At 36.8% G+C, this 27108-nt stretch overlaps 1 protein-coding gene across 1 annotated transcript in view; it reads right to left on the bottom strand.

Moving 5' to 3' along the window:
• Positions 1-27104, bottom strand: part of LOC121408499 (HEAT repeat-containing protein 6-like) — a 64222-nt gene extending 37118 nt beyond the window's left edge. The window contains exons 1-17 of the mRNA XM_041599979.1: positions 26940-27104; positions 21942-22046; positions 20739-20879; positions 19586-19701; positions 18871-18985; positions 18260-18355; positions 17692-17915; positions 16590-16848; positions 14534-14730; positions 13557-13686; positions 12121-12220; positions 11341-11821; positions 10038-10203; positions 9194-9286; positions 7439-7573; positions 6336-6458; positions 5292-5416 (exon numbers count right to left, since the gene is read on the bottom strand). Of these exons, the coding sequence (XP_041455913.1) occupies positions 5292-5416; positions 6336-6458; positions 7439-7573; positions 9194-9286; positions 10038-10203; positions 11341-11821; positions 12121-12220; positions 13557-13686; positions 14534-14730; positions 16590-16848; positions 17692-17915; positions 18260-18355; positions 18871-18985; positions 19586-19701; positions 20739-20879; positions 21942-22046; positions 26940-27104 (2771 nt within the window). The remainder of the gene's footprint in view (positions 1-5291; positions 5417-6335; positions 6459-7438; positions 7574-9193; positions 9287-10037; positions 10204-11340; positions 11822-12120; positions 12221-13556; positions 13687-14533; positions 14731-16589; positions 16849-17691; positions 17916-18259; positions 18356-18870; positions 18986-19585; positions 19702-20738; positions 20880-21941; positions 22047-26939) is intronic.
• Positions 27105-27108: the final 4 nt, after the last annotated feature.

Raw genomic sequence — 27108 nt, 5'->3', positions numbered from 1 at the left:
TAGTATCCTTTCTTGTAATCCTTGACCCTATTTTTTACATTTCAGTTTAAAGAAAAATGGAGGTGATTGTTTAAATCACATTGAAAAAAAAAGAAGCAAACAGGTTAGAAAATGTTCATTATTTAACAGACAAACCCCAACCACCCATAAAGGCGATTGTTTGTGATTGGAGGTGATTGTTTAAATCACTTTGAAAAAAAAAGCAAACAGGTTAGAAAAAGTTCATTATTTAACAGACAAACCCCAACCAGCCACAAAGTTACAACATGATATGACAAAGCTTACTGGGCGTGAGTGATCACAGACAAACAGAGATGAAAAAACTGAAGTGTTGAAAAAAAGTTGAAAGAGCATCGATAATTCTGTACAGAGGGAAAAATATTACAAGTAAACTGAATAATACTGAAATTCGAAAACCCCAAAAGCTGAAATCAGCTAAAGTACTGAACTCTCACACCCTTGAGTTTAGCAACAAAACAAGGGGCAATGGGATAGGAGACATTAAAGTGTTGCAGAGGCAAGTGATTTTTTTTTAGGGAGGGGAGGGGGTCATGTGACAAAAAGTTCAGGCTATCAAAATTAATTCAAACAATTAGTGCAAATAAAAATAAGCTAGCTTGAAATAGGTCCAGAGTTGCGCAGACAAACATATGTCATCTAACACAATACATGTAAAAAAAAATATCAATATCTTACAATATGAGTGATGACAAACAAATGATGACATTGAATGGAATTTTTAAAAAATCACTCAAATATTATCTCTTCATGCTTAATTAAAATTTCAATAAAAAGTTCATATTTTGTACTTTTATAGCATCTATTGGTACCTTTTTTGTAACATGCTAAGAGAATGATTCAAGCCTAACATATAATATTATTCCCAAAACTTAATGGCCCAAAGTCACAAAGGTGGTTTTGAAAACCAACACTTCATTCCAGCATTGGAATTTTTTATACAGTAAATGCACCTGATACGCGCTAAATTAAGCGTAATTTATACAGGAAATCTACATAAACCATGGATTCAACCATGGGTTTTCAAAACCTTCTTTGTGAATTTGGGCCAATGGTGTTTCAGGGACTACTTTTCCTGGCAAATGGCAATCTACATTTTCTTTAGATTGCTACATGAAGAGTCTTTTGTGTAGCGGATTTTTTTTTTACATTGGACAGCACAGTACGCAGTTGAGAACTTTTCTCTTATGACCAAAAATGATAATCACATTTGGAAAGACAAATATTCCCTGTATTTGTTAACTAGCACATGTGAGGCAACTTGTCACCAAATCTCAACACCTGCAACATATTTGAATGTGGCTTTAATGTACTGAAGTTAACAAGACACTTTAGAGTTGATCTCTCGCTACGAGTCTCAGGTCAAAACAGTAATCTAGACCTGACCCAATAATGGCTATCTCGGATTCATTCATTACAAGAAAGCACGAAAACAGACCCTACTTTCTTGGGGGCCTGTATTGATTTGGTGCTCTATTTACAGATGTCGTAACGTAACATACATGTATCTTCCTTTTCAAGGAGATAGCACACTTGGGTTTCTACCATCACTCTGCTATCACAGCTGTTCATAGCCCGAAGCCTGAAGGAACGCGTGACTTGATTTCTCATACAAGATTTCCTTTCAAGATATATTGCACCTTTGGATAAGCGGCATTTATTGCATGTTGTTTTCTGAGCAAGAAACAAAATGACTTTACATAGAATAGAAACACTTTATCTCTTATGCTGATGATCTACTTCTGACTTTTAAAAATATATTCCTTTCGACAAGAATGCCATACATTCTAGGGAAAGTCATAATTAAAAAGATGCCCTATTTTTCTTAAAGGTCAAGTCCATCCAACGAAAATGCTTACTGGAATAAATAGAGAAAAATCAAACTAGCATAGTGCTGAAAATTTCATCAAAATCGGATGTAAAAAAAGAAAGTTATGACATTTTAAATTTTCGCTTATTTTTCACAAAACAGTGATACGCACAACTAGGTGAGTCGGTCGATGATGTCCATCACTCACTATTTTTTGTGTTTTTTATTGTTTGAATTATACAATATTTCATTTTTCATAGATTTGACAATAAGAACCAACTTGACTGAACCATATATAGTAGTAAACAATGCTATTTCCACATGTTAAGGGAGGAATTGATTGTTGTATCACTTGACAATAAGGAGAAAATTAGAATATTTCATATAATGAAATACAAACAAAATAGTGAGTGGATGACGCCATAGGCTCCTCATTTGCATACCAGCCAGGATGTGCATATAACTGTTTTGTGAAATTAAGCTAAACATTAAAATGTCATAACTTTCCTATTTTACATCCGATTTTGATGAAATTTTCATTGTTATGCTTGTTGGATTTTTCTTTTTTTTATTTGAATCAACTTTTTGTTGGGGTGGACTTGTCCTTTAAACTGATTGTAACAAAGGCAAATATTGGTAGAGGTGTCATGGATCAGTGGAAAAGTACAAGATCTCTGATTCAAATCAAACTATATAGCACTCATACCCATCGGCAAAGGTATTTATTGACAATTGCAATATACAATTGATTACAACTCTTAATACACGGTTTGCAACAGTCTTAGAATTACATCTAATTTTACTGACATTATATCCCAAGAGTACAGAAGCTGGAGGTTAAATGTAGAAATTGCATAATTTGCAACTCAACTCAATCTCCCCCTTGACTCAAGTATTGGACAAAATGGAGACATGAATATATGCACATTTGTTTTCCTGCTGCTTAATTACAAAAACGCAAGCACCATAGCATCTCATAGAATGTGTTAGCATGAAGTAAAACACACAAAAAATTGGCAACAACATGAATATGTATGAGCTGGTTTCAGAGCATTTAGGAATGTATGGTAGCTAAAATCAGTTTGAGGTTATACCCTAATGCAAAATAATGGTTCAAAACTTTATAATTTGTTTGCCAAAATTTTTGAAAAAATATCTTGGCTTGATTATCTTACAACTGGAATTGCAAATAAATGTTGTGTTTGATCCAGTTTATCTCATGCGCACAAGGCAATAAATATACTGTAAGTCCAGGAGCACCAGAGCCAGGGCTGATGTGTCCAGCCGGGAATTGCAATACAGAAATTTCCTAGCAGAGTCTTGGGACTAAATTTCTATTTCAGATAGTATCAAAAATTCAATTGGACAATAACTGTACAATGGATGATATCTTTCATAATACAGGAGCAAGTTTTTTTAATATACATATATGTCATCACTGCTTGATTGATTACAAATACATGTACAAACATTCGTACAGACATGACTGTAAAAATCAAACACTATTAAATTATGAATATGACAAAATAATTTACACGCTATCATCTAGCACAGGAACATCACATTCGCAAAATTTTACAAAATGCAGCATGAAAATTGGACAATTCTGGCAACCTTGAATAAGTCTCAACATATCAATATTTGTGAGACAAGACATTTTTTCACCTTGCAGGCTATCAATCCCATTTTTGATATGGTGTTCGCTAGAAAGTTTTAATATGCTGTGCAGAGCTATGCGCATATCGTGCATGCTGAATTTTACTTGAAATTAATGATGCAAATCAGCGTGACCTTCACAAAATGAAATGCGAAGGAATGAGCTGATGATATCACACACTATCTTTTGCATTATGCTATTTAATCCGTGATGTACTTTTTAAGCTCTGGGCCTATAAATACAGATGCCATGAATGGTTTAGTAGTATGGTGCAGAGTTTGCACAGTCAGTGAGCTGCCAGTAGCATCGAACACTGATGCCGGAAGCTATTATATTGAGAAGCTATCCCACAATGCAATACACATTTTCTAGATTTCCCCAATTGCAGTCATACCGGTAGTAATAATAATAGTCAGTTTTTGCATAGCACGTAACATATAACAGATATGTCTCTATTCGCTTTCGAAAATAAAGGAGAGGAAGAGAAGTTTGGTGAGTTCACTTTGTTGAGGTTATGTACAATTTAAATAAGTGGGTTTTAAGGGCTGTTTTGAATTTGAAAACTCAATCGCTATTAAACAAACGGCAATCGCTATTCAGGTGAGTGAGAATGACAGTAGTAGGCATCATGAAATCATGCTCATTGCTAAAAAATCACTTTGCGTTAGATGTTCAGGTTGTATCAAAAGCAACCCGTGTAAAAATTGCAATGTAAACTTTTTTATAAAACAGAATATGACTGCTACTGTTTTGTTTAATAGCTGGTACACATTCTCCATTATATTCAGCATAAGCATACAATACTTAGTACCTATAAAACTTTCTGTTCATCTCTCTGTCACCTGCTGTCTCTTCTATCACCCGTTGTGATTTTTTTCCTGATTGCTAAGAAAGCATGAATGCTTGTAAGTAAGCAACCAGAGGACCGACGGCTTAATCTCCTCTCAGAAGGACCTGGTCCTGAGGATTAATGCTGTCTTATCAAAGGGCACTAGCGCACCAAGTGGGAATCGAACCCGGGTCGCCGGAATACGAATCCCCCGCTCTGCCAACTGAGCTATCTCCCACACAAACACCCTCACATAGGTATAATTGTTACGACACAGGGATGGTAAAAAAAATACACTCCCCATGCAGGTGTGGGGACACACACACACTCAGGTACATGTATCTGGCATGCAAAGTAAGGAAGTATCTTTTTACGCATGGTGACTAATAAGGAATGTAGGCCAAATCGTGGTTTCCGGAACCACTCGTCGATTGTATACGCGCACTTGTGTACATAGTGAATGGAGGTGGAAATAGGGAACCTTGCGTGACTGAATAAAGCGCTGCTGTATGAAGTGAATGGTGGAATTGGGGGGCCGACATCTGAAGAAATTTAGCACCATCTACCTTTAATATGCAGCCATTTCAGATGCTAAAAAACAGGAACGATCCCTATTTTATGGAACATCCCTGGAGTGATATTTGAGTGTCACATTTTGGTCCCTGTTTATAAGGGACTAAAAGAAAACATCCAAATGCCTCTGTTTTCCTCTCTCCCTTTTTCTTTCCGTCTGTCACTGTCTCCCTCTCTTCCTCACAGCCTCCCTGGTGGGTGTTAAATAAAGCTGTCCGTAAGATAAGAATGACTTTACGCACGACTGGTGATCCTTTCTTGTGCTATGTTTTGGGGGTTTTTTTTCCTATGTAATTGAGTTATGACCTAAGAACATGTTCCAGTCTTGCGTAAAGTCGTTCGAAACTTTACGAACAGCTTTATGAAACACCCACCTGGATATACGTAACAAGGGTATCACTTACAAGTTAATGAGAAGGGCATCACTGAGATTGCCAAGAGACCAGGTAGCTCTCATTCTCACGTTAACGGAGGAGTCTTGGAGAGAACTCAAGATTGCATTCGCTGTGTCTGCCACAAATAAAACATCCTGGAAGAAATCAGAAGGGACAAAAGCTTAAGACCCAAATTCAGAAAGGTGGTGTGGTTTTGTATCTGTGGTCTAAAGAAAACGGTTTATGCAGACTTTCATGCGTTGTTTATGAATTTCAGAGCTAATATTGAGAAGGGTAAAAAAAAAGCATGCTTTTGTCACAAGGTAACAGCTTTGGGTTTGTTTCTATGGAAACAGCATTAATAAGTCTACTTTTTAATGTAGCATAATTTAAGTAAGAAGTGGACTCATTACTGTATTTAAAAAAAAAGTTGACACATAGATGGTATTTACAGGACTCTTTCTCTGCATAATCAATTGTTTCAGATCACAGTTTCAAAGACAGTTTCTATGTGTATCCGGTCCATTTAAGATCATTGCTATTTACCTAAGGAATTTTCTTTCAATACACAAGGTACAAGTTTTCAATATTTATACTTCATACTGAGAATCTTGCTATAAAATATAAAAAAAGTGAATCAAGTGATTAATTCTAGTTTTGCCCATCAAGCGCAAACTGTTATTAATCTGTCCAGTTAAAAGATTTGATCCACAGGCTCAAAATGCTATAATAAAAAGGCTTTACTGTTAACATCTGCAGGAAGGCAAAGCTTACAAAATCCCTCTTTTAATCTTTCATATTGTCATTTAAAATAGGTCTTTGATACATAACTACCAACCCTCAAGAACCCTATGAAATCATTTGGGTACAACAACTTTAAACATTTTTTTTTTACTTGGCAACCTACTTGCTGCAGTCACATTCCCCTACGGCCACTGTATGGTGAGTCGAAAACAGCCATTTTATCTAATTTTATTCAAACCAACCATATGTACCTGGTACAAACAATGGTTTTGACTCGGTGTACAGTGACAGTAGAATAAAAGTGACTGCCCCGTAAGTTGCAAATCCTACCTGTCTCAAGCATGGGTAGAGGACAAAGACTCCTAGGGCCCTGACCGATGCTGCTTTCACTCGATAATCTTCCTCACAGCTCAGACCAAGTAACAGAGTGATGCACAAAGCCCTCTCTCTTCCCTTGAAACAGAGGAAAGTAGAAAATTGTCATAAAATCTCATATTCTGGCCAATAGATGCACACCAGCATAGAGCCCCTCAAAAATTGTTTACTTGTTTATAGCCAACCCTATGCTGTTTTATTTCTTTAATCCGATATCGATTGCGTCAATATCAATTGTGTAAATATCGATATTGCAATGCCGAAAAACCCCAGATATTCTTTGCTTTCAAGATTTCAACAACTTCTGACTCATTCTGTTTACATATATATTAGTGCGTGTGTATGTAGGAGAAATTATTTGAACATATTGTCATCTACCCCTCTGATCAGATCATCCAAAAGGTCTGCAGACCTATCTACTCCACTGTACATGTATATGTTTAAATTTCTACTTTCATGTATGCAAATATAAGCGACGACAAAACCCCCCCAAAAAAAAATCTGCAATACCTACTCAAATTTTCATTTGCCTGTTACGCCAAGTCAACAATTTTGTTGTTGTTGCTGAATAGGTTGATCGAAGGTCCTGTAATCTGATGATGACCTTGGTTTTGACTCATATCTGTACTGATCAGTATTGACATTTCTGCCTAGATTTAATTATTTCACAATGTTCGGTTTATGTGTTCTATTTCAGAACTTTCTAAATCTACATCATTGATGATATGGCAACAATAAATCTAGAAATTTTGTGACTCAATTTTACAAATTAAGTTTAAACCAACAGGGGGGGTGCAATATCATGGACAGTTCAATTTTCATGGAATAATTGTGCTCAATTTAGCATGTTTTAGCCTTGGTGGACTTTTTCTCAGAGTACACACTGAATTATACATAATCTGCTTTGACCATGTTTCTGTATCTCCTCCTAGCTCGTTCAAACTTTTTTTTTAGTGAATTTAAGTCGACGACTTCCTCTGGATTACCACTGCTCATCAAGTTTAGCTTAATCTGTTTGCTGGATACTTTTTTTTGTGTCTTAGACATCAAGTGCTTACCTCTAAAAGTTCAAAGACCTGTGGTCCAATAGTTGAAAGACAATCACACGCACAGGATTGGAGTACGCTATTTGATGAATCCTGGAGGATTCTGGGTAATGTCCCTGATAACAGCTTCCGCCATACCTCAAGAGCCTGTAATCAAGAAGTATTATAGAATGGATGAGAAAATCCCTGCAATTTGATTGGTTGAGGGCAATGCAAGAATTTTTACTGGGCTGCATGAACAATATCCCGATAATCAAAACGATATCCACTGTTAACAAGCTATCGCCCGAAAAGGTCATTGTGATGTCATCGCGCATGTACTGTTATTAATGTTACGCTTGTTTACGTCAAAATTTTGAATTTTCGATCAAGGCAGAATGAATCAAATAAAGGATGCAAAATGATCTGTAAGTACAAATACGGTACCGTAATTGTCATTGGGATTAAAAATGCCCATATACTCGTTAGTTGAGAAGTCCAGACATAACGTTAGATCTACTGCCCTGGGCTGGCTGTGCACAGCCAAATCTCCACTGCAGGCCAAGGCAGGCGCTGGCCCCCGGCGCAGCCCGGGCATACACACACAGCTATTGGAGGTCGGAGGCTGCCTCAAGATCTAGTCAATGCAAAGCTATATCTGGCATTTTGGGTATAATAATGCCTTTGTGGCAACATATTATCCAGTTAAGCCCATATTTATGTTGTCCAGGGTTATCAAAGTGTCTGCATTACATTTTGGAATTTTCATGCATCCGGTAAATAAATCATGCGTCCGGTAAAAAAAATCATGCGTCCGGTAAATTTTTTCATGCGTCCGGTAAATTGAATTTACCGGACGCATGAAATTATCATGCATCCAGTAAATCATTAATTTTTGTGGTTTATTCAAAAAAAAATTTCCATTCTATGAAACAGATGATGAATGGGTTTCTTTCGTGGGTCAGTGGAACTGTGTGCACGCGGTAACTTTGGCATTATGGTCTAAACCATGCCAAAGTTACCTTGTGCACACATTTCCTACTGACCCACTCTAACCCATGCATCATTTGTATACTGATGCACATTTGAGATTAACTTTCTTTGGCAAAACAGTAAGTTTTGTTGGAAATACAGTAAAGTAAATATATGAACATGGCCTAGTGGTGTAGTGGTTTGGACTCTCATCATTCAATCTGAAGGATGTGGGTTCGATTCCCAGTCATGGCGTGTTTTCCTTCAGCAAGAGTACCTAACAGGGGCCCATTGCATAAAACTTTTTACCTGAGAAAACTCAGGTAGTTTTTACCGGAGATTTTGCCCTGTGGTAAAGTCAATGGCAGAAATCAGACTAACCTTAGTTTTCAGTTTTTACCAGAGTTTTCTCAGGTAAAAAGTTTTATGCAACAGGCCCAAGAAGGTGGATATGCATGCTATATATAAATCCTATATTATTTATTTTATCATTTAACATCACAAATAAACTTGTATGTAATAAAATGTAAACAAATAAATAGATCAAATGCATAGCTACACTCTTACTTCATGTAATAATGGGGTTCATCACCAATAACAAATATTGTGCAAACTTTAAATACCTCAGAAATAAAGAGAATAGAGGTTTCACGGTACACCATGAATTCTTTTGTGAGCATGTGTTGGTCCTGAAGATGACCACCCAAACTTTAAATTTTGGCGAGTTTGTTTTTGTCATCTTTAGGGGAATGGGCAAAAGTTGCAAAAGCAGGCTATATATACATATATATACTCTGCTTTTAGTTGGCAGCTTACCTCTTGGGGCTGTAAGGGAGGTTTGAGTTTTGCAGATTTTTCACCCTCAGAATCAAGCTGATCTAACAAAGCCTTACCCAGCTCTTCAAGAACCTTCAAAAAACATTCATAACAAAGGTCAGCAGATAAGTGGCAAAGCTTTGAACACAGATCCCAACAGTGATGTCAATCACTTGGTTCTTAAAAGACCCAGAACAGAAATATAAGTGAAATCAACAAATGGGAAATAAAACTACTTAATACAACAATGTCAGTTTTATGCACATGAAATTTACTCACATTGTGCTGCACTCAACCCAGGTGAGGTGAATGGTTACATGGCAGAATCAATTCCTTGTAAGCATCGGGTACCGGAAGGGTTTATTTCCAATCTGCCTAATGCCAATTCGTACACTTGGTCTATAAGTTCATCTAATCACCACAAGGTCTACTTTCATTTTTTAAGTCTAATGCCATTTTGTCTAATAACCAGTTGGTCCACTAGCCATTTAGTCCATATACCATTTGGCCTAATCAAACTCAAGTGTAAAATGTGGAAAATGAAAGTAAAGACCCACTGGTTATTAGACGAAATGGTGATTAGACGAAGTGATGATTGGACCAAATGGTTGTTAGACAAAATGTTGGACGGAATGGCATTACACTAAAAGAATGTAGACCATGTGGTGAGTGGACGAGTTGGCAGTGGACGAAATTGGCAATTTACCACCGGAAGCAGCAGCTCAAGGTACACATAGAGCAGGGGTAATAAAAATAATGCGCCTTGGCAGAGATTATTTCTAGATAGAAGGCGCTGTATAAATACCTATTTATTACGAGTATCATTGGATGAAGAAGTTCCTACCTTCAGACTATGGAGTTGTATTTGAGCATCTCTATCTGACAGACATTCAATGATGATATGGGTCAGGTGCATGAGGGCCCCTTTCATTATATGAAAGTATCCTTTCACCATCTGGGTTAGTACTTGAAGGGACTCTATCCGCACTGGAAGGGATTCAATACCGTACCTGCAAGAAATGAGGTCAGGGCCCTGTCTTACAAAGAGTTACAATTGATCCAATCAATCATAACTCTATGGAACTCCATCAGTGTCATAATTTTTTCGACAGGAAATTTGTCCTTTTTAAACAAAGAGAAGCACAATGCATTTTCAAGAAAACAATGAATGCATTTACAGTTGGAAAATATTTTGAACAAACATGAATAATAAAGTTAACGTTGCTGGCCATCCATAGTTGAGATTGATTGAATCAATCACAACTCTTTGTAAGACGGGACCCAGATGCATGCCAAGTGAGAGTAGAAAGATGACGAGTGAAGGGATATGCATGTAGAGGTATAACGTTAGAAAGGAGAGAGGGATGATAGGTTTCAATGGCAGACAGAACAGAGAGAAGAAAAAAGGGTAAAAGGGGTCGCAGAGAGGTAAAGAGAGAATAGTGATAAGAGAGGGATCTGTGCATCCACTGGAGTGCCAAGAACACATTTTTGTGCAATGGTCATACAGCTTTTGTTATGCCTACTGCATTTTGAGGAATGCATTGTATGCATGAGTGATTCCATTGTTTGGTTCAGCTTATGGTCAAGAGGTTTAACATTATTGTCTCATGAGTGATTCTCTTTTTTTAATAAATAAATCATTCAAAAATAGACTCTGAAAAAAAAAAGGGTCGTGTGGTCCAGTGGTTAGTGCATTAGACTCATAATCGCAAGGTCGTGAGTTCGAATCCCAACTCTGTCATTGTCTCCACTTTGATAAAAGGGCCTGAGAGTGATATCTGTCGTCTATAACGTCAGCCACTTTGACTGATTAACCTAGACGTAAAATGTTTCACACGTAATTGGTTATATACCAGCTTGGCGTTTACCAGCAAATGCTGTCCTGCCAAGTTCCTACGGGAGTTACCACAAACAGTGATTACAGTGAATGGTACATTAAGAGTTAATAAAACATCATGTATCATATGTAGCTAAATATTTCATGAAAATAACTTATGGCAGGCATTTTACTGATCACAAAAAAAACTAAATGCAATTGATATGTGTATTCTTATATCATCCAATAAGTGAGATGTTAAGTTTGCTCCATTACATGATATGTGAATGATCACCATGATCACCATAGATTATAATAATTAACTAACCTTTCATTTTGACTATTAGCTGCATATTCCGGAGTGTCAGCTGGCAAGCATATATCACTGCACAGTCTCACTAACCAAGACATATGGTTACTACCATCATTCGCAGGGTTCACAGTTCCACCATCAGTTGCCTCTGATCTTCCAGAGGCACTTTGTCCATCTTTCAACGACAGCCTATTCAAGGCTTGTTCAGTTCGATCTGCCTCTCCCGCATTAGGGAGACCCAAGGCCTGTCTTGGATCCTGTTCGGCAGAGTCAGCAGGGCTTCCAACCTCTGGAGGATTACCTCTACTGCTTTCATCCACAGGACTTTCCACATTGTTTGAGGACTGGTTGGCTTTGAGCTGAAGAAACAAGGTTCCAGAACCACCTGCCTTTGGTCTTTCGCTGCTCTCCAGGAGCTTGGTGACTTCGTCTAATGGAGGGCTGGCTCCCAGGACGGCCCCTACACACGTCAGGCAGGCTGTCCTTACATTGCTGTCTACAGGAAGATATTGTCGTACAGATTATTAGTTTTATGACTAAAAATACTTTCTGCACTTTATATTCACTGTATTCAGGCATGAATATCTTGTTTCTTTGTGATACAATCTTTACAATCATATCCAGTATGCCATATTTTGAGCCCAATATGTCCCTAACAATGATCATACACGTACATAATCATATAAGTAGCAATTGTCACTAATGGCATAATTAAATCATGCAGCTCTGATAAAAAAATACACCTGTTAAAGGATTGATAAAATATGATGTTGCATGTAAGGAGGGCATAATTACCTCTATGGCAGAAGAATGGTTTGAGTGCTCTTATTATCCTGGTGAGAAGGCCAGCTTCAAGGTGATTGTAAGGAACATTCATTGCTAACATTGAAAGACACTGGAATGATAACATAGTAGAGAGTAGATTGAAATAATTGAGGTGCAAATATAACATAAAAGAGAGACCTTAGTTGGAAACCGTTTTTGGAGTTTCTTTTTTATATAAAGATAGATGTCTGCTCAATAGAGCATCCATTGTAAACCTTTATTTATCAATATGATCTTTTCTATTCTTGATCTGTTCTTTTGATTCTTTGTCATTATTATTGTTGATCATACATCATCCTGTATACATGTATTTCAACAAATAATAAAAAATAAATAAGTAGATTAAAGAATTAAGGTGCACTTACATGGCACAAATGAAGAAGAAGCAATGTTGGATTTATAAGACCTGTGGGGTGTTTCACAAAGATTTAAGTATGACTTAGAGTCGCACTTAAATACCAAGTTGTGTACGGTATAAAAGGGTTGACCGCATTGGTCAGATTGTGTCATGACGACGCAAACTACTGCGTATCTATCAATAAGATTGTGTTGCATATCACGTACACGTCGGCATTTAAGTGCGACTTTAGTCATACTTCAATCTTTGTGACTTGACTGTGTGCATATAAAAGTGTGGAATGAAAACATTCTTGTGATATTGCCTAGCATGAAATTAAGATCTTGAGAATGAACTTCCGAGTTTTCTCAGCATGAAATAAAAACAAGTGGAATGCCTCTGGCTGTCTCACCTGCATCACGCGGTTCAATATAGCAGCAGTGCTGACTTTGAATACTACTCTAACTCGCACAAGATGTTCAGTGATACATGGTTACTCTTATGTCCACTTTTTATGAACTAGACCAATAAACTTACAGAGATATGATGGTTATTCAACAAAAAAACCCCAACATGGCCAAAGTTCATTGACCTTACATGACCTTTGACCTTGATCATGTGACCTGAAACTCGCACAGGATGTTCAGTGATACTTGATTACTCTTATGTACAAGTTTCATGAATGAGATCCATAAACTTTCAAAGTTATGATGGTAATTCAACAGATACACCCAATTCGGCCAAAGTTCATTGACCTTTGACCTTGGTCATGTGACGTGAAACTCATGCAGGATGTTCAGTGATACTTGATTAACCTTATGTCCAAGTTTCATGAACTTGGTTCATATATTTTCTAAGTTATGATGTCAATTCAAAAACTTAACCTCAGCTTAAGATTTGATGTTGATGCCGCTGCTGTCGGAAAAGCGGCGCCTATAGTCTCACTTTGCTTCGCAGGTGAGACAAAAAAAATCATTTACAGTGTACAGGGTTGCCCTTGAAGTGCACTTGTATACTGCGTAACACGTAAAATATCCCGACTGAGGTTGATACCAACAAGTATTCCTACCTTTACGATTTGTGTAATTGTGGTATGGAAGCTTTCAGCAACCAAGGCTAAAAGAAGGCTCCTGTGTATCTCCTTGATCGTACATGCTAGTGTGTAGGAAAATGGCGTGAAGGCGGTTTTCTTCTGAACTCTGTGTGTGAGGAAAAATAAATATCATTGTAATTTCACACTGCAGAAAGTCTAAGATCAATATCACAAAGGGCTAAAATTCACTTAAATTCAAGCTGATATCTACCATCCTCTGTTATCAATCAAAAAGATATATGGTGCCCACAATGCTTGCCACTCTGGACTCCCGAGGATAAAGGGAATCCCTAAATCTCTATCAATAAATTCTTCTAGAGTTTGATACTGTAAATCTTGTGGTACCATTAGACCATAGATCTAACAATTACATTTTTTATATCTAAATATCACATAAAAAGCCATCACAAAGAGTCATGTTAATTGCAACCCTTGCCATCCTGGCCTTTAGAGTGAGAGGGTATTCTCAAAACTTACAACTCCCTTTCTTATTTACCAGAGCTTAACAATGAAAACTTGTGGTTCCTTTGGGCAAATAAAAATGGCAGTTCTTACCTGTCATTTATTGTAATAAAGAAATGTTGGGAGCCATCAAGAAAAGCTATTATGATGATTGCAATACTTACCATGTTTCTTTTTTTAAATAATAGGATATCCATAGACCTCCCAACTCCCTTTCTCATTTACCAGAGGGGCAATGCCATAAAATATGTCCGACCCCTGTATGTGGGATCTTCATGACATTTTCTGTCTCTGATTTCTTGTTCTTATAAAAGTCTGTGAAGCTCTCAAATGACCATGACTTGGTCAGTATATGAAGTGAAGTACAACTGAAGATAAATGGGGTCCGACATACAAAAAAGGCTGATAATTTTATGGAATGGCCAAGAGCTCGATAAGAATACCTAAGGCTCCACATGTATTTAGCCATGGAGTAAAACATCAATTCTTACCTTTCATCAGCTGCAATAAGGAACTGCTTAGAGCCATCAAGGAGAGCCATGATGACTGCAACACTTGCTACCCTGGCCTTCGGAGATGGATCCTTCAACATACAGGTGAATAGGGTCTGCGTGTTGAGACCCGTGGTAGGCGGTGCGTCTGGAATGAACGCTGACCAGTAACCAAACATCTGCCTCTTATCCGTGTTCTGGTGAGGAAGTAAACAAAGAAATGAGAGGGATTCTTGAACTACCAACGGAAACAAGAGAGCAGTATTCTGATGAATTAAACCAGGCTTTAAATCCAGACAAAACAGGATTTTAGTCCATAGTGCTACATACTACTAAATTTCATCTTCCTTATTCAAATATTCACCAGAAAGGCAATGTACCAAACAATAAATTAAAATTCATATTACAGTGATTGGTTAACATTGGTTTGACTTTTAAAAAATCTGAGCTAGAAGGTGACACTTGTCACCTGTGTCTGTGATATGTTACAAAAATGAAGGCCAGAAAAAATTGCATTCGAAAATACTTATTTAGTGCTTCAAAAATTGAAATATAAAGTGACCAGAAACACCATCTTAATTTCATCCCATACACTTATGTGTACTATTTAGGCGTCTATAAGACACCTATTTACAAACTCGGGGTTTGCCTTGTAATTTTAGATTTTCTTTCTCAATGATGGTTGTTTTCCGTGTTTATTAGTTCTAATACATGCACTTGTACACATGTTTCATCTTGGTTTGAGAATTTTTTAAATTGACTGCTAACAAAGCTAAACAATACCTTTAAGAGGTTGGGGAACACAATGTCCAAAGACCCCAGCCCGAAAATCATCTTTTTTCACTGCAAGGTTACTTTTGGGCACTTAATACCTCACTCTAATAATATATAATATATATCTGGGTGGTGTTTCAACAAAATTAAGTATGGATAAAACACAGGATTAGGCACCTACACATGTATGTTATTTTTAATGCATAATCTCATTGATAACTAGGCGTTAGCATGCTTTCCCTGTGCATAATTTGATCAATGCAAGGATGCAGTGGCGGACCGTGATCCGGAGGGGACAATGATTGGGCGGGCACTGCATTGTTTGTGAACAAATTATTGAAGTACATATTTAGGATCACTCAGTGATCAGAACTGAAACTGATTATAGTCTTTGTCATTTGATTCACACAAAAAATCAATGTGGTGAAAGTCTTCTCCTCTATAATAATAATAATAATAATAATGAGACTTGTAAAGCGCCAGATCCACTCTGTAGATGTAGAGTGCTCAAGGCGCATAAAGAGCTAAGAGTTAAATAGCAAAGTTTTTAGAAGATTTTGAAAGTTTCGACAGAGGTACATTTTTTTATGTCTTCAGGAAGGCTATTGACCTCTAATTACTGATCATCTCTTATTCTCAGTGGCATCTGTTTTCAAAGTTGCATCAGTAACTTTTGACCCTATGGGAAGTCGAATGTTACAATAATCCTTTACATTATTTTTATTCTTTTCAACTTTTTACAGTGGAAATGATTATGCTTTAGTTTTTCAATCATGACAAAATGAGACCAGTTGCCCACAACCAAAGCTTGACAATAATTGTAGAACATTTCCATAAGATTGATTGCATTGTTTGACTACAATGTTCAATTACTCATGAAATTGAGCGTATGATTATTCTTTACACTTTGTGTTACGGACCCAGAAGTGCAGCAAACATAAAGAACATTAAGGTGCTCTTTATTCAAGAGATGTCAAATTCAATTCAGAATTAGCTGAAAATTTCAATCAATTATTTGTAACCCCTAAACAGGCTAATGATTATCACTGTGTAGAGTCCCTAGAGACATTACATAGGAGGATGTCTTTATACTAACAAGGCAATTATCTTAGCATCGTTACTTGTCATCTCTCAAAAATAAACTTGTTAACCTTTCAGGTAACACTTTACTTCACCATACTCTACACATCATGGAAAAGCACGTCTCCTTTTAGATGAAACTGATCTTAATTTAGATATCTGCACTCCCTCCGAAATATTTTTCAAACTTTTAAATACTCACCTTCACTACACTGTGGAGACACCCAAGGGAAGCCTGCCTCACTTTAGATGATGCAGATCTTAGCTTTGATACCTGTCCTCCCTCTGAATCTGAGTACTCTGACTCTGAACTGCTTACTCTACCCCAGCTTGGCCAGAAGGAGAGTGCATCTTGATTGGAAGAGCCATCTGCTGTGGCTGTTCCATCAGGCTGGTGTCCTCCCTGTTTCATGAAAGCTGTTGGGTTTTCCTCCTGTTTCTCCCGCTGTTGTTTTGCAAGTCTACATGAATCAAGAACATGGTTCAATCATATATATCATTCACAGCAACGCCCATTACAAACATAAATACTCAAGCATCTACTATTAAAATGAACGAGCTTCCAGTATGTTTTCACAACATTGATATGGTGAGATGGGGAATATTTTTAATCTTAATCCAAGGAAATATTGTGGAAATATTGCAGTATTCTCGGGCATTTATGATTGGGGGCTTTTGAGAGTGTACAGGCCTAGCTCACACCTTTGCAATTCGAGCTTACGTTTTTCAGCTGCGTATTGCACTTTTTTTTCTACTCAAATGTTATTACATTCACACTTTGTTGATTATTCCAAAGTTCAATCACATCATTGCATATTTTACTATGTCAATATTTAATGGTTCATTGTATCCAAATCTCACTGAATTTTACCTGCTACCATCTCTAAGTGATAGGATGTGGTGTGTACATGTCAAGAATTTGATAAAAGTGATCTCTTCTTTTCTCTTCCTTTCTCCTTCTGTTGTTTTTCTCCTTTTCTCACCTCTCTCTTCCATTCTCTCCATTCACTTCCTTACACCTTCATGGCTTCCATTTTCATTCATCTAGTTTCCTTCTTTCTTTTCACTCACCTACTACTGCATTCTTATTTTTCTCCACTGACACTATTTTTTTCTAAGATCACACAGTTTACATGATAGGTTTGTGTATCATTTAGAAAATGTTATGATACTTGTATGAAAGCTTTATATATAACTTTCATGTTTGTAAAATTGATCACAATCCGGCCTTTGGCTATGATTAATAAACCATTTTATCTTTGTATCTATCCATCTATCTATCTATCTATCTATCTATCACTCACTCTTTCTCCTGTTGCTTTTTCCCTCCTCTTCTCTTATTCTTCCTTCCTGTGGATGACTTTGGTGTTCCACCCTGGGCACCTTTCCCCTCTGAAACATCATCTCCTTTCGGCTGTGTATTGGGTTTAGCAGGGGAAGGGCTGGACTGGTAGAGGGAGGAAGGGAAGAGGGTGGAAGGGATCTGAAGGTTGGTCCCAATGCCTGGTAATCCATACAAGGAATAGCTCTAAAAAGAAACAGAAAAGGCAATAGTATATCAAAAGTTTTCTGAATTTTCCTTCTTCTGAAATTTTTTTCTGACATTTTTTCTGGTATATTTTATAGCTTTCATCATTGCCAAATTTAGCTATCTATAGCCGAACCACAAATTTAGACCACATGCTCAGTTAAACTGGGGTTCGCAATAAAAGTGATTGGATATATCTCAATTTAAAGTAATGCATTTGTTACTACCTAACTGCATAAAATAATTATATCAGATAAGAATGCTCGGAAGATGGTGCCGTGATATTACAATATGATTCTATAGACAATAATTATCAAACAGAGAAAGAAAATTATGCTATTCACCTTTAGGGCTGCTAAAACTGACCCTAACTGTTCAACATGGATGTTCTTCTGAGCAGATAAAAGGTTCTGCAACCCCCGAAGTGCTCCTAATAAGAACTGAATGAAAAACAAAATCAATGGGTAAGTAAATGTGTTCATGTATTCCAAGTGTGCATTGATTATTCACTCTACTCCTTTGCCAAGGACTTCTTCAAGTCTTCTTCAGGGTCTTTTTCTTCTTCTGTGTTCATTCAATTTTTCATTTCTTCTCATTTGTCTTCTTCAAAGAAGACAATCTGCTCCCTTTGCAGCCTCTCTGCTTCTTCTGTTCTCTCCTCTTATTCATTTTCTGCCTAGTATGCTTCATCTTTTCTTTTCTCTTTCTCCTTCCCCTTCATCCTCATCTTTTTCTTCTTCTTTCTTTTGTCCTCCATCTCTTCCTCTTCTTATTCATCCTCCTTCTGCTCTTCTTCCTCTTCCTCCTCCTCCCCTTCCTCCTCAATCCCCGCCCCTTCTTCGCCTCCTCCATCAAGTGTATTATGAAAAATCTGGTCTGAATAGTTGCTTCATCTGAGGCAATTATTCAACTTATGGAAGGTAAATTTAACCAGACTTCATTTTTCTTTACTCACCCTAACATGAGTATAGTCATCACAACCAGTCGGTTTAGAGGCATGAAGTGCTGATAAGATTATGTCCAAACTGAGACTCAGAAGAGGCTCGCTGATCACCCTTCCATCCTCACTCCTGTTCGATGTAAAAAAAGATGGGAGACCATAATAAAAGCTTCTTACATGTAGATGAAAATAGTTTCCCCCGGGAGCATTTTATGCATAGACTTGTCAGGTGATTTATCTGACAAAGTCCATCTTATCTGAAAGTTACCATGGTAATAGTCAGTTCTCAGCCAATCAAAATAAATTGATTTGTAAAAATTTGACCTGTCAGTGACAAATGTTGATGAAATACTCTCCTGAAATCAAAGGAAATCTGCTGTTTGCAGTGGTCAAATACATGAATTGGAAACAAAGTCAACAGCATTTGACTGCCTTTCACAGATATTTTAAACAAAAATTTCCAACCATTGACTTCTCTGAATAACAGATTTTAGGCCTAGATAATACAGATAATTGTTAACATGCATTCCAATTATAAGATCCATAAATTTCACCTTTCTCACTTATAACAGGTTTCAAGAGTATCCCACTTTCTCTTATATTTCTCTCCAGCATTTGATTTTCTTTCCAGGCTTAACACTCTTCAACTTTTGGAAGCCTTTTTTTCCCTAGCATTGAAGATATCATGAAACGCGAAGAATTAGAAAGAAAGTTATGGATTATTGCTCACTTCATACAAGCATTAGCAACGCAGAGGATAGCTGTGCGTCTGACTTCGTGGTCATGTGACAAGACCATTTTCTGCAGGAGACCTGGAGGCGTCGGCATCAACATTTCTTCAAGATACTGAAAAGGGATAAGTACAAAACACGTTTTGATGATATCAAGACCCAATGCATAAATATCTATAGTTTAAAGATTTTGTTTTCCTTTTTTTTATAATTCATACTGTTTGGTATGGAAAGGGTTGTCTCGTATGAATATTTTGGGCCTTTATGATACAGGACAGAGCCTGAATAGTCATATATACTTGATTAAATAATAATCATCCAGTGCTTTTGTTGCAAATATCACTGCAACAGCATATCTATGCACGGAGGAAAACTAAAAAGATGATATAGAAACTCTATGATGTAATGGGAACTGTCTCAGCCTAAATACTGTTTGAAACTCAAGCTTTAATCTTAGCAATTTGATGATTTACATTGTTGTATTTATTAGTATCAGGGTCTTATGAACAACTAACACATTGGCAGTATGAGCTATCCTGAATTAATAGCGGAAATGAATGAAAAGTAAGGTATTTAAGCTGCTATTGAGATGAATGACCGGAAAATCAGACTCAAAGGTACTAAGATCACGTAAATGCGATATCTTTGTAGCAAGAGACTTGATGATCCTTTGAAGGTCAAGTTCATTCTGAAGTCTAATCAGTTTATAATTCCATGGAAAGAAAACACTATGTTTGGCAAAAAATAAATGAAAAAGTTATGACTTTCAAAACTTCAAACTTATGAATTATTGAACTTTTAATTTTTATGTTATCATAAAGCATGCAGCTCCTCCATAGGTCAAAGTGATACTAATTCCATTCATTTACATTTTCTCAAAAAATTGAAAATGACATTAACTATCATTTCAGAATGTAAATAACATTATAATTTTCATTATGTCATAACACTTCTAAATTGAAAAAAAATATATTTTCGGCCATCATGAACTACTAACTGTTTGAAAATCATAAAACAGTCATTCTTTGAAGAGTATTTGCCAAACAATGAATATTTTCATCAAACTGTTCTGCTTTTATCAAACCCTACTTGATGTCTCTTTTAATGAAAAGCTACAGTTAACATACTTTTCACTTTTGAATGATTGCCTACCGTTTCACTCTTTGGTCCATTTTCATAGAGAATGGCACCTAGAGCCCTCAATGTGTCTGGGAGCATCCACGATACACATTGCTTGCTAACTCCAATCACAAACTCTAGAAGTGCTGTCGTGCTGGGTTTCGTGAGGTTCACCTAGGGAAAAAAAAAACACAAACAACTAAAAACTATTCAATTGTTCCTATAGCAACATGGTATTAAATGTGGACAGTTTTATGAAAGTCATTTTCTAATATACAAATAGCAAATAGGCATGAGTGCGACGGTGCGAGATTTCGCATGAGGTGAAAAAAACCGAATGCGAAATCTCGCACCATTGCACGAATAAGAATATTCGCTATTTGTGTTGTACAACGCCTCGGAATCTAGCGAAAATATAAAAAAACAAGTTTTTCCCTCCAGTAATCTATGAAAAGGGAGCAAAAATATTGAAAGCGAAAAGCAAAATCCCACAAGCGCACATGATCTTGGACAGCATTGCGCATTTAGCCAGCGGGCTGTACGCGCATTGTCACCTTAATCAATGAAATCGCATTGTGACGTCACCTCCTAAAGCCGTGCAATGGTACATTTTGGATGGTACGTCTTGTGTGCAACAGTACGAATGTGTGACATTCAGCCTCCCATTTGATCGCGTACAACAAGCTAAGTAGGCGTTGTACAACAGTTTCTATAGGCATATTACAGCAACAGTCAGAGAGCATTGCTTTTCAGCCAATCAACAATCTAGAGTTTAGTCAGTGGTAATAGTTACAAGCTTTAATAAAATTTGTCCGGAAACCAAAGTAGGCTCAGCATGTTGCTTTGAGCAGCCCAGTGGCCCCCCTTTACAAAGTCTATGGAAAATTCAGGAATTCCACATTCAATCAGTGAATTTCAAAATGAAACAAATTACCTATGATCTTCAGTTTTTTCTGCAGTCTGCTTAGGATTCCCTGTTAAGTCACTGTCAGGTTTATATCAAGACGGTACAAACGATGCACCCAAAATGCACAGTGTTGCACATAATGATACATCAAAAATTGCCCTGGAAGGTTGCATCTGATTCAAGCACAAACCTGAGACTTTAATACACATGCAATGAAATAACTCAGATCTGATTGATATAAATTTTTGCTTCCTTTTTCCATCATAGAGGAGACTTGATTACACTAAAAATGATGACTTATTACAGAAAATAAGCCTCTGATATTTTACCTTTTGATGGGTAATGATGACTATCAGCTGACAGACTTTGGTAACCATCAAGTTGTCTTGAAGCGGGACTAGGCGACATGCTTGACATAAGATCTGTCCAGCGTCCTGTGAAAAATGAAATCAAATTAACTTAGGTATAATAAACAGATCAAGAAAAATGGCTAGAAAGACCATGATGGTAATCAGCAAGGGTAGTGCGGTCTTGCACTAACACACTACCGTTGGTGAATGGGGATGATAGTAAAATGTCAGAAATTGTTGAATACATCCCCAGAAACAACGGTTATTCCTGTCTATGTGGTCTAGTGCATTGGAAAGGGTGTGAGTAAAATCTCAGCTTTGCAATTGTCTCTAATTTTACCAAAAAGGCCACAGAGTAATGTCTGTTGTCTATGACTGATTAACTTAGATGTAAAATGTTTTAATTGGTTAAATATACCAGCTTAGCATGATGCAGTGGAAAACTGCTTTGCAGAGATCCTATGGGAACTGAATGAATTGAGACACAGTTATAAAACTATCAACGAGCTGAATTTAGGTTATGAAATTTATTAGCGCCACCATCGAGCTTCTTTCACTTCCGTTGGAGACATGCGAAACCACTTTCCAGGCCGAGGTTAGTGATTTTTCTCTTTTATGAATGATTTTAAAGTATAATTTCAAAAAAATTATGACCGTATAGCTACTCACCAGGAAGAGCCCCAGCGAGTAGCTGGAGCAAGTTTCGGCAAACATTACTTCTGTGATAAGGTGATATTTACCAACTTCTTAAAAATTCACTGTGTAATCAGTAGAGATGCTGGTCCAAAAATTGGGATTGTCCCAGAAAACAAGGATATCCTCATAAACCAAGACATACATGTGTCTTGATAAATTGGGATTGTCCTTGTTTATGGGGATAGCTTTCTTTTACTTACCCCTGACAGCATAGACAGCATTTACAGGGAATGAGAGTGCTAAAAATAGATTCAGTGACCTCAATTCCCCCAGTTCACCATCTATTTTTCATGACTTGCCAGTGACTTGCCAGTGGTGTAGCTTGGCTTTTGAAAAAACTTGTGAATTGCAATATTCCTACTCTGACCTCTATTGTAAACAGCTCATTATCATCGGGTACATTTCCAGATGGTGTTCATCAGGCTATAGTTACACCAATAATCACGAAAAACAATCTGAATAAAGACACATTATGTAATTATAGGCCTGTTAGTAATATTTCACATATTGCTAAAGTGATATAAAAGGTATCAATTCAACTAACAGAACATGTAAATGATAATGGCTTATACGATCCAATGCAGTCAGCATATAGATCCTATTTCAGCACTGAGACAGCCCTTTTGAAATTGCAGAATGACGTTCTGTCATTTTTCAATCAACATAAGTGTGTTTTCTTAGTCTCATTGGACCTAAGTGCAGCTTTTGACACTGTGGATCATACCATACTACTGAATCGCTTAAAATCTCGATTACACATATCTGGTCTAGCTCTTAAATGGTTTAAGTCTTACTTGACTGGTTGGTCATCTAGGGTAAGCATAGCCGGAGAGTTGTCTGACCCGTGGGTCACTGAGTTTGGGGTACCCCAAGGGTCAGTTCTCGGGCTGATTCTTTTTAGTTTGTATATCACTCCCATCTCTGACATTATTAATAAACATGGTCTACAGTATATTTGTTATGCAGATGATATACAACTGTATTGTTCCTTTGAACCACACTCTTTTGAAAATATAAATGAAACACTTGAGAAAACCTCTCTTTGTATTTTGGAAATTAGTAGGTGGATGTCATCTAATTGTCTCCAGCTGAATAATAGCAAAACTGAATTCATAGCTCTCTGTTCTTCTGCCCGCCATCTGCAATCAATATCACATATCCAGCTTAATGTTAATGGTCAATGCATCCCCATCTCCACTAAAACTACTGTTCTTGGAGTATGCATTGATAACATGTTCACACTGTCTGCTCAAGTAAATCAGGTTGTCCGTAATTGTAATTATCATCTCAGCAATTTGTGGAGGATTTGAAGATTCATTGATCTTAAGACATGTCACCATGCTGTGCGAGCACTTGTTCTTTCTCAGTTAGATTACTGTAATAGTTTTTGTCAGCTAGAGATAGAAGAAAACTTGAGGTTAAACAGAATCGTGCCGCTCGTTTAATTTTGGCTTTGGATCCCGAACTCATACTACACCCCTACTTAAAGGACAAGTCCAACCCAACAAAAACTTGATTCGAATAAAAAGAGAAAAATTCAACAAGCATAACACTGAAAATTTCATCAAAATCGGATGTAAAATAAGAAAGTTATGACATTTTAAAGTTTTGCTTCATTTAACAAAACAGTTGTATGTACACCTCGCTCGGTATGCAAATGAGGGAACTGATGACATCACTCACTCACTATTTCTTTTGTATTTTAATTAAATGGAATATGAAATATTTTGATTTTTCTCGTCATTGTCATGTGATATGAAGTTTCATTCCTCTCTGAACACGTGGAATTCCATTATTTTAACATTTTGTGCTTCAGGCAAGGAGGTCCTAATCATCAAATTCGAAAAATTGAAATATTGTATAATTCAAACAATAAAAAACAAAAGAAATAGTGAGTGATATCATATACTCTCTCATTTGGATGTACATTGTAACTGGCTCATTCATATAACTATTGTGTTAAAAATAAGCGAAACTTTGAAATGTCATAAATTTCTTATTTTACATCCGATTTTGATGAAATTTTCAGCATTGTGCTTGTCTGATTTTTCTCTATTGATTCGAATAGACATTTTTCTGAGGTGGACTTGACCTTTAAGGAACTCCAATGGCTACCTCTATTCCAACGCATTCAGTTTAAAGTCTGTTTATATGTATATACAAAACTCTAAATCAATAAGCACCTGAATATCTTAATAATACCATCAAATTATACACACCCTCTCGTAATCTTTGTTCAATCACTGACTACAGACTTTGCATTCCCTTGTCAAAACTCTCCTCTGCTGAAAAACGGTTTGCTGTAGCAGCTGCCAAGACTTGGAATGCTATCCCTCTTTCAATAAGAAGTACTTCCAGTGTTCTTGGCTTCAAATCTTCCCTTAAGACATTCCTTTTCCCTCCATAATTAATTTCCCTTTTTATCTTGAATATTGTAGTAATTATTGCAAATGTTATATTGTTATTCCTACTTTGTAAGCGCTATGGTACTTTTTGTTTTTAGCGCCTCTAAATACCCATTATTATTATTATTATTATTGGGATTTTCCACAGGGGGGGCAAAAACGTCCGGCAAAAAATTTGACAAGCAAAAAAAACAAAACAAGGTACGCCTAGTGTGACTTGCAATCTTCCAATAATCTTGTTATGAAACCTGATATGTTTACATTGACTAGCGCACTTGATTGGTGTTGGCACTTGACAGGTAAATGAACTTTCCTAGATTTCTTGTGTGGAGAAATCTTTGAAAACTGAGACAGTCCCTGTAAACTGGGACAATCCCTATTTTATGACCAGCAACTCTACTGGTTATCATGTTCTTAGTGCAGTGCGAGCAGAGTTTAGTTAATCTCACACTAATGTAACTAAGTGGACAAAACATTATAATATACAGGCCAGGGGTGCTATTCTGAAAATTGTCTTAACTTTTCTTGTAAGTCAGCAAAATAACAGCGTGCAAAAATTCTCTTAAATTGGTATTCTGAAAATTGTCTCATCTCTGTAAGGACTTCCCCTTTTTTTTCTCTGACATGCCCAATATTCTGTCATTAACTTATCATTAAGCTTGTTATACGCTTAGGTGAACCAATAGAAGCGTCTCTTCTGAAAAATAAAATGAAACACTTTGTTGATATGAGGCGTAATTTCCTTGCACTCCCGACGCTTATGCTTGTGCAAATCTGTGCTAAAGATACACGTGGCTATTCTCAAAGATATATTTTCGCTGAAAAGATTCATTGTCTCGAACACCAATTTTTAATTGCTGAAAAGTCTACCAATCCATCACTATGTTTTTGGAATATCTCTTTTTGTAAAACATGAAATTCTTGGGGGATGCACCAAGAAATAATTATTGCAGAAGGACAAATATCCCATGCAACAATAAGTTACAATAGCCCCCCACCTCTTGTAAATTTTATTGTATTTTCCAAGGAAGTTAAGAACGCAAAGATAAGAGAATTTTCAGAAGAAACTGTAACTCGATATTATATCTTGCGCACAGACATAATATGCGTCGATTATAAATTTAGGCATCATTGTATACTCTCTGACATCATACGCACTTAGTGAATGTTACAAGAAAAGTTAAGACAGTTTTCGGAATACAGATTTTATTGTAGAATACAGCCCAAGAATTGGGTGACACGAGTAGGCCTACCCATACAATCTCACACAGAATTATTTTTTCTTTTAAAATTAAAGAGAGATTGAAAAATGGCAATTGTCTTGTCATATTGCTTGGAGTACCTTTCAAATCCAATGTCATGTTATGTCGTATCCATTGTTTTCTCGTTTTAAAATCTAGATTTTTGTAATCGATTCATGACATTGGATTCTAAAGGTAAGCCTATTGCTTTCCACCAATAGTGGTCATACACAAAAATATGCCCAAAATTCAAGGTTTTGAGCATAACCTCGTTCGTAGGATGAGTGGTTTTGAGCACTCAGCCTCAGGTGAATGGAAAAATTACTCCAAAGTTTCTTAGTTAATCATAAAAAATAAATTGCATGAGTACCTTGGCTTTAGCTTTATATGCATGGAAAGTAGTATTTTTGTAGTGATATTTTAATGATTTTTTTAAATTGTGTGCTGTGTACAGCATTGTCCTACTCCTACATGTAGATTCCCCACAGGCAGGATGGTAATTAACCCTTAACTTAAGTGTTGGACAAATATACATAACGCCTCTGTCCACCCCACTGCCACTCCCAGTCATCAAAAGCAATGAGTGGGGCTAAGGCTACGGCCTAGGCCCTAAGTTAAGCCTAAGCTAAATTTACCTCCTCAATCAATCCATAAATAGAATAGTCTAGAGAGTTAAATTCATCCAAGAGAGCATTCAGTGTCTTCCTACTATCTTCATTTTTGGATGGCACCAAAGTACGTAATTTAGAAACACAAGCCTTGAATTTCTGCCTTTCTTCTGAAACGTAGTTTCGGTCCATATCC

This window comes from Lytechinus variegatus, chromosome 2 (assembly GCF_018143015.1).
Source record: "Lytechinus variegatus isolate NC3 chromosome 2, Lvar_3.0, whole genome shotgun sequence".
In the NCBI taxonomy this organism is placed as follows: domain Eukaryota; kingdom Metazoa; phylum Echinodermata; class Echinoidea; order Temnopleuroida; family Toxopneustidae; genus Lytechinus; species Lytechinus variegatus.
The sequence above is the reverse complement of the archived record's forward strand: the minus strand, read 5'-3'. Positions and strand labels throughout refer to the sequence as shown.